The 13,029-nt window shown below is 35.1% G+C and overlaps 1 protein-coding gene across 1 annotated transcript; it reads left to right on the top strand.

The window, feature by feature from the left end:
* The first annotated feature begins 889 nt into the window (after positions 1–889).
* LOC108995819 (triacylglycerol lipase 2-like) lies at positions 890–3,170 on the top strand. The gene is made up of 9 exons (XM_018971451.1): positions 890–1,084; positions 1,173–1,283; positions 1,382–1,522; positions 1,616–1,726; positions 1,815–1,958; positions 2,038–2,078; positions 2,361–2,440; positions 2,529–2,624; positions 2,720–3,170. The coding sequence occupies exons 1-9, from the start codon at positions 890–892 to the stop codon at positions 3,037–3,039; spliced, it is 1,239 nt and encodes a 412-aa protein (XP_018826996.1). The 3' UTR covers positions 3,040–3,170.
* Positions 3,171–13,029: the final 9,859 nt, after the last annotated feature.

The raw sequence follows: 13,029 nt of genomic DNA on the forward strand, positions 1-13,029 counted from the left end.
TTCTTTTATTCGAGTTTTATTACAAGAAAATAAAATTTATCAGTTCAGTTTCTTCTTCTTCTACTACTTACTGCCTTCTCTCTGGGGTGTTAATGTGCTGAGTACTTAAAATAAGCAAACAAGGCTGTGTTCTTCGTTCTCTCTCTTTGTGATTGTTGTTTGGTTTTATTGGAAGCCTTTGCACTCAGAAGGTGCTTGAAGATTTATACGGCCTTTTTGGTTGATGACTTGATATAATTACTTTTCCAAGTGTGCAATTTGAGAGATAAGGAATATATATACGTACTCAAAGGCCTGTAGTTTGATTACTGGAAATCAAAGTAATATATTTACCAAAAGGAAAAAGATCATCAAAGTAATGGATCGAGTTATCCCTTGTGCATTGGGCGTGGAAGAAATCCATCAGGAGCACAGCTATGCAGGATCCGCCATGTGCCAAAGGAAATTCAAGATTGCTGTTGTATATGCAGAACTCTGCTTTGTCATGTAGGAAGTGTAGGTGACGGATCTTAGGTTTCTAAGCCTTCTTTTGGAAGTATTTTTTGATTGTTATTGAGGAGACAAAGAGAAACTGCCACAAAATATTACTTCATGAAATGCATATGCTTTGGCTTTGCTGATTTGCCACATTGGTCTGATCATGTCTATGTTAGAAAATAGAATCGTGACAGGGACAAAATCTAAAGCATATTTATATTTTAATTGTTTGATAATAGGAATAGGAGATGCCTAACAGAGGTGCCTTGTTTAAACCACCAGTGCAATCTTTTGACAAAGGAGGAGGCATTAGAGCTTTTCATGTGAATACGAAGTTTTGTTTTTATCCGGTTCTCTGCACCTATAAAAAATGCCAGGACTTTGAATGTGGTTGCACCAGGAATCAAAGCATATGAAGATGGGCAGCAATCTGACTTCAATAATATTAGTTATTCTGTTTTGTGGGTCAGCAGTTGGTGATAGAACTAGAACAAAGTTACTATCAGTCAAAGGTCAGGATGGCATGTCTGCAGCAGCACCAGTGCCCAGTGATGGTGTATGCAAATCGATGGTGGAGACAAGAGGCTATGTTTGTGAAGAACATTCGGTAGAATGCCAGCATTCATTAGTTTTCAGTCGACCCAGTATTGAGTTTTATTGATATGGTGTAATGGGGGGGTTTTCATTGGTTTCAGGTGGCAACACAAGATGGCTATATTCTCAGTATGCAGAGAATTCCAGAAGGGAAGTCAGGAAAGACTCCAGGAAACAGGCTGCCAGTTTTATTACAGCACGGCCTCGTGATGGTTGGTAGTTGTTCCTTGAATGTTCAGTTTTCTCACAAGATTGCTAATCCATAGAATATGTTCTCTCTTTATACAACAAAGTTATGGTACTGTGGCAGGATGCGATAACATGGCTACTGTTACCTCCAGAGCAATCTTTGGCTTTCCTTTTGGCCGATAATGGGTTCGACGTGTGGCTTGCTAGCACCCGTGGAACCAAATATAGCCGTGGGCATATTTCACTTAGTCCCAATGATCCGGTTCTCTCTCTCTCTCTCTCTCTAGTAGAGGCTAATTTTATAGCCATAGCATTTCATATTCTCTATAAATGATTTTGATCATCTTATATTCAGCGTTATTGGGATTGGACATGGGATGAATTAGTAGCTTATGATCTTCCAGCTACAATACAGTATGTGCATGATCAATCAGGACAGAAACTGCACTATATTGGGCATTCACTTGTGAGTTTCATGCATTCTGCTGCTACATTTTTTTTTTCTGGGATTTCTTAACCCACTGGAAAAGCAAGTCTGAGATTATATTTTGCAGGGAACTTTGATTGCTCTGGCTGCCTTTTCAAAAGACCAGACGTTGAACATGTTGAGATCAGCTGCCTTACTTAGCCCAATTGCTTTCGTGGGTCAGATTACCTCACCACTTGCAAGATATGCTGCTGAAAACTTCATTGCAGAGGTTAATGCCAATGCTATGTTGTCTTGACCAGCCAATTGAATTGAACTTTTTTGACAATCTTTTTGTTTTCTTATTTCAGACTTTATACCGGTTGGGTGTTCATGAATTTAATCCAAGAGGGTAAATATCTCTGTTTTTTTTTTTCTTTTTTACGAAAGGGAAAATATATTTATCGTTACAAATTCTTTACCACTGATGCAACAAGCACATGAACTTTACTTATGTTATGGTGGTTGCATTTTTATTTCAGAGATATCTATTATTTTTCCGTATGGCATGGATTTGTCTAACATTCCTAAGGAACTTGTGTAATAAATTAGAAAGATATCTCGCAATATTGTTCGAATTTTGATGAAAAAAGGACCCAATGCCAGCTTATAATTTCTTTCCCTAATCGAACAGGGAGGCTGTAATCAAACTTCTCAAGGATTTCTGCAGCAAGCCAGGTGTTGACTGCACCAACTTGTTAACCTCTTTCACTGGTAACATACTCCTCTTTAGTTTATTAATCAGCACCTAATGCCCGGAAACGTTCCGGTTCCACTTGAAATATGTTGTTATTATGTGTAGGCCCGAACTGCTGCTTGAACTCTTCCATAGTAGATGTTTTTCTAGAACACGAGCCCCAGCCAACGGCTACAAAAAACATGATCCATCTGGCTCAGAGTAAGTGCTCAGTATATCAAGATATGCTTATATAATAGGGAATGCTTTCAATACTAAAGAATGTGGATTCTTAATCGAGTCTGATTTTCGGGCAGTGATTAGAGAAGGAAGTTTAGCAATGTATGATTACAAGAAAGAGGATGAGAACAGGAAACACTATGGACAGCCCACTCCTCCAGTGTACGACATGACAAGCATTCCAAATGACTTTCCTCTCTTCCTCAGCTATGGTGGGGCCGATGCCATTTCTGATGTCAAAGATGTGAAGATCTTGCTGGACAGCCTCAAGGATCACGAAGGAGATAAGCTTGTAGTTCAGTACAGAGATGATTATGCTCATGCAGACTTTGTTATGGGAGAGAATGCAAAGCAAGTTGTGTATGACCCTCTCATGGCTTTCTTTAGGCTTCAGTGAGGATATGGAGACCCCCCCCAAATAAAAAAAAAAGAGGAATAAATGTGTAATTTGATTCATACTGTTATTGGCAATAGTTGCACATGATGTTCGTAGTGAAAAGAAGTGTAGCTCAAGCACACGGCCTAGCCTGTTAGCAGCATATAATTTAAATAATTAAATGTACTTTTTGTTAAAATAAATATAAATGATTCTATATCTTCCCACCATCTTAAATTTTTGAGACAATTGATGATTTTACATGATATCGGAACAGAAGTCATAAAATCGAACCATAACTCTATATTTCATTCTATTAATTAAAGAATCCATGTATTGATTTCACTTATGAAGGAGAAGTTTAGTTCAAATGTGAGAGCTGAGAGTATTAAGATAAATATAAATGATTAAATATTCTTCCTCTTCTCATTAGCTTAAATTTTGAAATAAGTAGTAATTTCACATGATATCTTCTTATTAATTTAAAATTTTAGGATAAGTATGTTTAATAAGCATTCGCATGTACGTTGGTCATATGGCCGGGTCGGATTTTTTAGACCCGCCGCCCAGCTCTACTTATGCGGTCACTCGTACATGCAAAAAAAGGTAATACTACTCAAATATTTAAGCGGCAACTAGTTAAAATATAGTATGTATATATATATATATATATATATATATATATATCAAGTAATATTGCATTAATTTACACATCATGGCCATCGATCTTATAATTAGTAGTAAACTCGAATGGTTGATCATTAGCATTGGGATGACCTAGCTAGCTAGAAAAAAAGAAAAAAGAAAAGTAAAAAGGTTTTCACTTCGTACATGCAACATTATTTTTTTTGGGTAGGTTGAACATGCTTCAGATGCCACTATTTGATGATATGTATAGATCTACCGCATCAATAGCTGCAAAATAAACACATATATATATATATATATATATTATTGCAGATCATGATATATTGCAGTACCCCTTTGCCAAATTCGGCATCACAATGACGAGTTGTGGATACAGCTAGCTCTGGGTTTTCATAAATATTATATATATATATATATATATATATGTTCCTCCATGTATTATATATAAAGAACATGCAGGCAGGAAACGATCGAAAAGACAACGTTGATGAGAATCGATGCTGATGGATATATATGGGTTTCTATAACATATTTTCGTCAATTAATTAGCCAAGATGAAAGACTTCAAAGCTAGCTTTGGGTTTTGAAAAATCCTACGCATGATGACAGATCATGTTAACAAACGCGCAGAATCAATATATAGCAAGTTGAACGAGTAGTAGTAGTACCAGTAAAAAACCTAGTTCTCTGCCAAATATTGTTTCAGGAGATAACCAGCAACGTATAGTACTGGTCTCTCTCTCTGTCAAAGGTAGATGTTTGGCCTGAGTCTGAAGTGATTCTGGGCTGCAATATGAGCAAGGATGAAGGGATCCATGTCGTTGTCAGACGTCGTCGAGAAATGGTCCTTTTTCCGGCCTTCTGGTGGCAAGAAGAGCTCCTCGCAGTGAATAGCACGAGATGGCGATGCTGACTTTTCTTGATCATTCCGCCTACTAGAAAGCCTTAGCAATTTGATCTTCAACTTTGTAATATATTTGATGATGAGGCTCATCTCCATTAATATATTCTCAGAGTCACAGGTCAGCCGCCTTTGTTTTCAAGGGCATGTACGTACGTAGTTTCTTACATATAATTTATATATATATGATCAACGGTAGTACGCTGGCATGGGTTTTCATGTGGAGGCCGCAGCTTCTGGCTTGCTTATTTCGTGAAGTTTTCTAATTCCGTTTTCTTGTTTCAGAAATGAATGAATGAGCATGCAACCTCATAGTTTGCTTTTGTCTTTTTCTTTCTAGCTTTTAGCTTTTAGCTTTTAGAGCCTTTCGCAGCCTTTGGTTGGAAACGTTACGCACCGGTTTGCTAGGGAACGGCCCCGTTAGTCTCGGAGGATACTTGACAGTTGACATAATGATTTAAATAAATAAATCAATCAATAGTTTATAATTTATCTGAAAAAAGAAAATATAAAATTAAAAAAAGACAAAAATCTAAATTAAAAACCTAAAGAATTTATTCTTTCTTTCTTGCAAAGGAAGATTAAGAACCACTTTATAAGGGAAATGTTTTAAATGTATTGATTCCATTCACAAGGCACAAACATCTTTGTTCCATTGATTGCTAGTTTAGGCTGGAGAAGTCTGGAATAATTTCTTTTAGAGAATGGAATTCTGCTATAATTATTGCAGATTTTTTTTTTCCTTTTCTAATGTGCAAATTTATTAAATTACTAAATAGAAGGAAAATACATCGAGGATGAGGATAGCTTTCGTTTTATTTGTCCAGCAAAAAAGCTCTTTATAGGAGGTCCAAAAATCTTACCTAATTCGTCTAGAGGGTTGCAGGAGCCTCCTTCCTTTTGTATAGTCTAGACACTGTTCTATCATGTTTTTTTTTTCCGATGTTTTCTTAGTTTCTCGACCGTAGCACAAAGAAGTGTCGATCTACTACTTTTGGGCCACCCACGATCGCCACGAGCTGCATCACAAGACTCGCCAGCCGTCAATCCTTCAAATGGAAGAAGAAAATCATCGAAAAGAGTAGCGCATGAGTCTCGTGCGAGGCCCAAACCGTGCATGGATCTCACGTACCACCATACCAGGGCGAGTCTGTCACCAACATGCGAGGCCAATGACTTAACCCTCAAATCCTCATGTGCCACCACAGTTCTTGGTAGTCGCTCGCCAATGATTCGATGCTATCTCCACTTGCTATCTTTCTATATTATCGCTCATCCTAACCAAGGATTGTGGGAAAAATGTAGTGAAAGTTTTCTTCAATCAGTCCAGACTAGTGACATGTAGCACAGATCCATTCATTGCGGCTTCCAGTCGTAGTATTATTGTTCATTTATCGAACTGTATCAAAACCGACTAAGGCAGTTTCCCCTTGTGGGAAATGGGTGGGGGTCAAGTCATTGGCCCCAGATCATTTTTTTTTTTTTTTTTTTCTGTGTTGTTTTTTCTGTGTTGTTCTAACTGGTTTGGGATGAATGTTGGGGCCTCTCACTCTGTTATCTCTTGTATCCTGTAACTGTTTTATATATCTATAATATGCTAAATTAGAAAAAAAAAAAAACAAAAAAGAGAAATACATCAAGAGGGAGTGAGATTTCTTAATAATTAGCATCCAAAAAAAAAAAAAAAAAAGATATCATGCATTGAATAAATGCCATATGAAAAATTGTACCTAATAATAATCAATCCAGTGCTATAGTTGGCTAAAGGTAGTTGTTGGAGTAATATTCCATTGGTTGGATCACTTTAGAACATCCATTACAAGAGCACCCTACTCTAGGGATCAACGTTGGTTGTATTGATTGTGTTCATAAGGTGATAATTGAATAACTCCTATCTAACGTTCTTTAACATATAAAGGTAAGTAGGTGGCCAAAATCTAAATCCTGACAAAAGAGATCTAATACCAAATACCTATAAAAAAAACACCATAAAAATTAAAGCAAAAAAGAAAATTTGAGGGAGAATTTTAAATCTACTCTAAGGTTGAAGGTGGAGGGGGAGGGTATGGTAGTGTGGGAGAAGTGGAGTGGTGTTGTGTGAGTGCCATGCATGCTAGCACCGCCTCATGATGTGGCTCTTACGTCAACCAAAAAGTGGGAGATGGGTTGATTGAATAAAGAGGTGGGGGAAAACATGGATGGTGTGGCATGTGTATGGTGGCGATTGGGGATGGGTCTAGATCCAGGATTCAACGATCTTAAAATAAAGTTGAAGGAGAAGAAAAACAGAGAAATATACATAATAGGCAAACTGATGACCAACTAATAGAGGTTGTCTTGGTTATCATTTCTATTAAGAGTTTTGTAATTTAACTTATTGGTTTGTCAAAAACTCTCTTCTCTACCATCTCGTAAAGAGAAGTAAGAGATGGAGCCCTAGTCACGTCTTACGCTGGTGAAGTAAGAGTGGAAGAATCCCTTGGTCACTTCTATGATCGAGGAGGAGAGAGGTGAAGGAATTAACAAAAATTTAGGATCAACTACAGCTAATAGATGAAGAGAATTCATCGATTGAACTTAATGTAGGAAAGTTGGCGGAGGTGACGAGAAAGGGAGAACGAAGTCTAGTAGGTAAACCATGTTTGTATCAATCTATTGGCAATGAGATAATCTGATCAACAATGGCAAAAGTTTGAAAAGTGGGTAAACCTTTCTCATTCCAGGAAATCTGTCCAGACCTATTCATTATTACGTTTGTAAACCAAGATTATAAACAAAGAGTTTTGGGAGGGAAGCCATGGCTATTTAACACAATTTGTTTATCCTAAAACCATTTGATGGTGTTACTAAACTACATTTGATGAATTTCGACTATGAGGATTTTTTGGATTCAACTACATAACTTTTCGTTGACATGTATGAATCTTGAAATTGGGAAACAAATTAGGGAGACAATTGGCAAAGTGATAAAAGTGGATGCCCAGGAGGATAGGGTCGGTTAAGGGAGTTACTTGTAAGTAAAAACCGAGATTAATATGAGGAAAACTATCACTAGAGGTAGAACTATTATCTTGCAAGTACAAAGGATTTGGGTGCCTTCAAAATATAAAAAAAAATTACCAAAAATGTGTTTTAAATGTGGTACAATAGTGCATGGGAAGCAAGGATGTATTAGTATCAGAAATCAAAGGACACAGAGTAGTGAGTTTGAAAACCAATTTGGATCTTGGCTTCGTGCAAATTTCAATTTATGGAAGAAGAACATAGAAAGGCCAAAGGAATCTAAGAAAGAAATTATAGGTGGACCTGATCAGGATCTGCAATTGAGGCAACATGAAAGAGGTAGTTCTTCCAACAACAAAACTGCTCCGTCGGTGAACGGCAAGGAGACGAGCTGAACGACCTTTGGAAAGAGAGTAAATGGAGGAGAGAATCAAGGTGATTCGGAGGTTGAAAAATGAAAAGGAAGAAACCTATGCAGAGGAGTTAATTGTGGTAATAGGCAAAAAAGGAATTGCAAATATTATTTCAAATGGAATTACGGATTAGATGATAGGAGTTGAGCAGAGGACAAACTCTCAAAGCAAAGAGAGAGAATAAAAAACCCTCAAGTGGAGAAGGACAACAAGCAAAACTTATAAATGAGGTGATGGCCAAGAAAGTAGAAACAAAATGTTTGATAAAGACGAAAATGAGCCCATAGATTCAGTCATTGGACGACCAAAATCTTTACGTAAACCCAATAAGGAAGAAAGTTAAGTTAATCTTAGCTATAGAAAAGCTTCTAACAGCAAAGGTAGAGTAATAAGACTCCAACAAAGGGAAGCTAGAAGAGGAGAGCTAGAGGAAAATGTAATAATGATGTTCCAATGCTAAGTTTTGATTCAAAAAATGTAACATGATTGATAAAGAATATGAGTGTATTCAAGAAGTTACTTTTAAAAATGGAAGAATGGACAATATGAAGGGAATATATACAATCAATAAGTTAATGGCAAAGGCTAAAAGTCAGCCCCGCCAATCACCATGATTACCTTAAGCTGGAACTTCTGGGAGCTTGGGAAACCTCGGACAGTTCAAGACTTTTGTCTTCTAATGAGGGATAAGCTACCCAATTTAGTTTTTCTCTTTAAAACAAAACTAAAATCTAGTAAGATTTAAAGCTTAAAGAAAAGGCTGGGATTCGAGTGGTGTTTTGTGGTAGAATCGATGGGCAAAAAAGGGGATTGGAACTATTATAGAAACTGAAAATTGAAGTAGAAATAATAATAAGTTTATCACAAAGACATCTCAATGCTTTGATAACTGATGATGATAAAAGAACTAAGTGGCTTCTTATGGGCTTTTATGGACACCTTGAAACCAGCAAGAGAAAAGAATCATGGGCTCTTATGTCGCCACTAAAACCTCCTAAACATCAAACTTGGTGTGTAGCAAGAGATTTCAATGAAATTCTATCACAAACTATCTTGTATGAGTCACATCAGCAGTTTATAATTTAGTTAAGAGATAAGGACAAGAAAAAATAAGGCAAGTTGACCCAAACTTTTAAAAGAAAAATGTTTTACAAGGTTAGTTGGACTCAATCACTCTTAAGACTGTTCGTCCGGACTCCGGCCATGAAATCCGGGTATAATGCAATAATTATGCATTGCACCTGGTCCTGCAATGTGAGATGGGCCTCCCATCAAATGGGCCTTTGACATGCTCTTCAAGATAACAAATTCATTTTTCCTTAGTAATGTTGGATTGAATTGTATCATTTCAAATTGGGATATTATATTAATTCCGTCGTTTTAATTAAACAAGTTAGACCCATTAATCTTAATTCATTAATTTATGTTGAGTTCATGTCGAAATTCGAATTTGCAAATTATAACGAACACTATTAGTTCAAATGTTGCCGTTTGAGTTTATTCAATTCTAACTCGACTCATTTAAATTAAACATATATACAAGCTCTGCTACAAAAAAAAAAAAAAGAAAAAAAAGAAGTATTTTTTTAACGAACTCAAACAATAGCATGGGTGGGAAGGATCTCACTCGAAGCCAATAAATGGTAGAAAAATATTCATAATGGAAAAAGCCGAAGGTGGAGGAGAAAAAGTTTTCCTTGGGGGCTTTCTTCAATTCAAATCTATTGTATACTGCTATTTTCCAAGTTCTGGCACATCGTTTGGGCCATATTGCTACAATCTAAAGAGGCTTGAACCAGCTACTAAAGTTCAGGCCTCCCAACTTTATGGAGATGACTTGGAAGAGAAGTTTAAAAATTTAAATTTAAAATTTTTCAACATGACATATCAAACACGGCAAGGGCATGTTATACATATAGACTCGCGGATATAATTTTTTTTATAATAAAATATCTATCTCTTAAAAAAGCACCATACGACACGAATCAAGATTAATGATCCGTTTGGATAATAAGATAAGATGTGATGATTTTAGATGAAAATTATTTTTTAGTATATTATTTTTTAGATTAAATAAAATATTATTAGTATATTATTTTTTAATTTTATTATTATTTTGAGATTTGAAAAAGTTAAATTGTTTATTATATTTTATGTAAAAATTTAAAAAAACTATAATAATGAGATAAGATGAGATGAAATCATTTCTATATCCAAACGGATCACAAGAAGTAATTGACATATGTGGAGTGCTAGAAAATTATATCGCATTTGAGGAACTTGACTAATTTGAGGCCATGAATTAATGAGTTTTGAAAATAGGGTTTTCACACTACTTTTGAATAGAGTTTGTATTGGCCGGGCATCTGCATGCATTTTATATAGAGTGATCAATCCATTTTGATTCACACATACCGTCTAAAAACAAGAACTTTTGCTCCTTATCATGATCATCAATATTAATTATTATATACCAAGTCCAACATGTTTGGTAAACTAATTACATCCTCAATCATGCATGCATACAAAACATGATTCTCACGAAACCATATATGCAAACTCCAACCTGATCTCTAATTATTGGGACTCCCATTGACATTGATGCATGCTGCATGGTTAAGGAATTTGGACACTTTAAAAATTAGGTCAAACTTACCTGCCATATCTGGCAAACTCCCATTGGCTAAACAATTAATTTAGTCATTTGAAATTAAAAATTTCCATGCATCACGTTAGCTAGCTAGCTAGCTAGCTTCTTTAATTTCCTACAAGCAACAATAATTAATATATATTGTAGATTCCAAGATACATGAGGAGATCATCATACAGATTAATTTATCCTTTTTTCTTTATGACCAATTTCGACATGCTCGAATGCTTCCGAAAACGAAACATTCCATTTTATAACGTGTGCGTGCTAGCTAGCTGTTGATTAAATACTACTAAAGATGATCGAGAGAAAACATGAAAGAAATTCTACTCATTATTTTTATAATATCACATGACACTATATATAATTTTTTATTTTTATTTTTTTTCTTATCAAATGTGTGATATATAGATGATGAATAGAAGAATTTAATTAATTTAGTATAAATAAAATAAAAAAAAAATTAAAATATATATGTATAGTATATGATATAGAATGATATATAACAAAAGTCAAACAGAAAAAGTCGTGCCATGCATAGTATCGAGCACAACATGATTCAGTAGTCGTACGTGAAGATAATCATGTTGTTAATGAGTGATATTCTGATCTTCGGCTTAAAAAAAAAAAACAAAAAAACAAAAATGCCTTCAATTTGGTGCATGCTTGAAGCTTTGATCAACACTGTATGCTTGCCACGTAGCCGTTCACATCTGATGTATAGTAGGGGTGTTAAATTGTGTTAACGAGTCGTATTCATATCGTGTCAAGACGTATATATTATACTATATGAGTCAACTCTAACCCAACCCATTAAGTTTATATTGTCAAAATCTCAAACCCTAACACGACTCATTAACATAACAGGTCGTGTCGTGTCAATTCGTTTTGACTCATTTATGTAAATGAGTTGAACAGACCCAAAATTAACCCGTTTGATATAGTTAAGTTTAGCTTAATTTTATATAAATGTTAAAATCACAATATTTATAAAAAATATAAAACTAACTACAAGTCTAAAATTACAATCCAAACAGTAAAAATATCGAAATTAAAATCTCAACAATTTTATTTTTTAAGTATAATGGTATAATTGTAATTTTAACTTTCTTAACGGGTCATAATGGGTCAAAACGGGTTGATCCGTTAAGCTATTGTGTCTTAACGGGTCAACCCGTTTTGATCAAAACCAGTTAAGACTAAACTTTAACCCGTTTTTATCGTGTCGTGTTCGTGTTAAATTAACAGGTCGTGTCACATATTGCCACCCCTAATATATAGTACGGCATGCTGGTTTTTAAATCTTAGAAGCAATGTTAAACCTTCATAAATATTAATTATTATATCTCTTTAAATTATACCAAGATTGTGTTTGAATATAAGACTTTGGATTTAGATATGGATAATTTAGATATGGATTTCAAATCCAGGATTCTGAAAAGCTTAAAAGCTTGTTTGGCTCTAGCATAAATCCAAATTTCTAGGGGCCATCGGTTCATCATATGGGGGACTTTTTATTGAATTACTCGAAGTGTATCTGTGAGAAATTTTTTTATAGAAAAATGGTACACACTCGAGATTAATTAGTCAAAATTTTGTTCTCAAATACCTAATGCCATATACCAATGAAGAAAAAGTATAAAAATCCAAATCTAAATTTTAAAGTTTAAAAACTAAAAACTAAACCCCCTCCCAAAATCCATGTAGTCAATTTCAAACGCATGGATGGTAAGGAAATTCGAATTCAAATAATTGGGTGAGAACTAATAATTTCCAGTGTCTTGACATGAGGCTTATCTATAAATTAAGACTTACCGTCTGAGTACTACATGGATCTACAATGACATTTCTTGAATAGAAAAGGTTGACAAATTCAAGTCTAGCTAGCCTATACATCACGTACGCATCTTTCTTTGAAAACGATGCGAGTTTGAAGGACCTTAATTATGTTAATGTAGTGAGGTTGTATGTGGACCCGAAATATGTTGAAAATTATATGTATATTAACAATAATATATAGCAAACGTGAAAAACGGTATTGACCAGGATTATTAACTGTCATACGTATATAGTCATACTGAAACGTCCCCACACGTACCTTGAAAACATAAACAACTGATTTGACACTTCACCGAAGGACATGCATGAGCTACACGTTAGAGTAGTCTATTCAGTTTGCTGTCGACGTCTCTGTGACGGAAGAGAAAAGCTGCATCGTTTGCCATGAGTTTGAAAAGAAGAATTGCATAGGAGAAACAAAAGAGTGACAAAGAAGAAGACAAGAAGAAGAAAATGGAGGGGGGTGTTTGTTAATCCCATTTTGCCAAACAGTGCCATTTTATTATTTGTTTTTATTTATTAATTTATTTTTTCTGTTTCCAAGCCTTAAAACGATA

This window comes from Juglans regia, chromosome 10 (assembly GCF_001411555.2).
Source record: "Juglans regia cultivar Chandler chromosome 10, Walnut 2.0, whole genome shotgun sequence".
In the NCBI taxonomy this organism is placed as follows: Eukaryota; Viridiplantae; Streptophyta; class Magnoliopsida; order Fagales; family Juglandaceae; genus Juglans; species Juglans regia.

Coding starts and splice junctions, on each gene's coding strand:
- LOC108995819 (XM_018971451.1), top strand. CDS start 890: ATGAAGATGGGCAGCAATCTGACTTCAATAATATTAGTTATTCTGTTT. Junction 1,727..1,814: donor ACTATATTGGGCATTCACTT/GTGAGTTTCATG, acceptor TATATTTTGCAG/GGAACTTTGATTGCTCTGGC. Junction 2,625..2,719: donor CATGATCCATCTGGCTCAGA/GTAAGTGCTCAG, acceptor ATTTTCGGGCAG/TGATTAGAGAAGGAAGTTTA.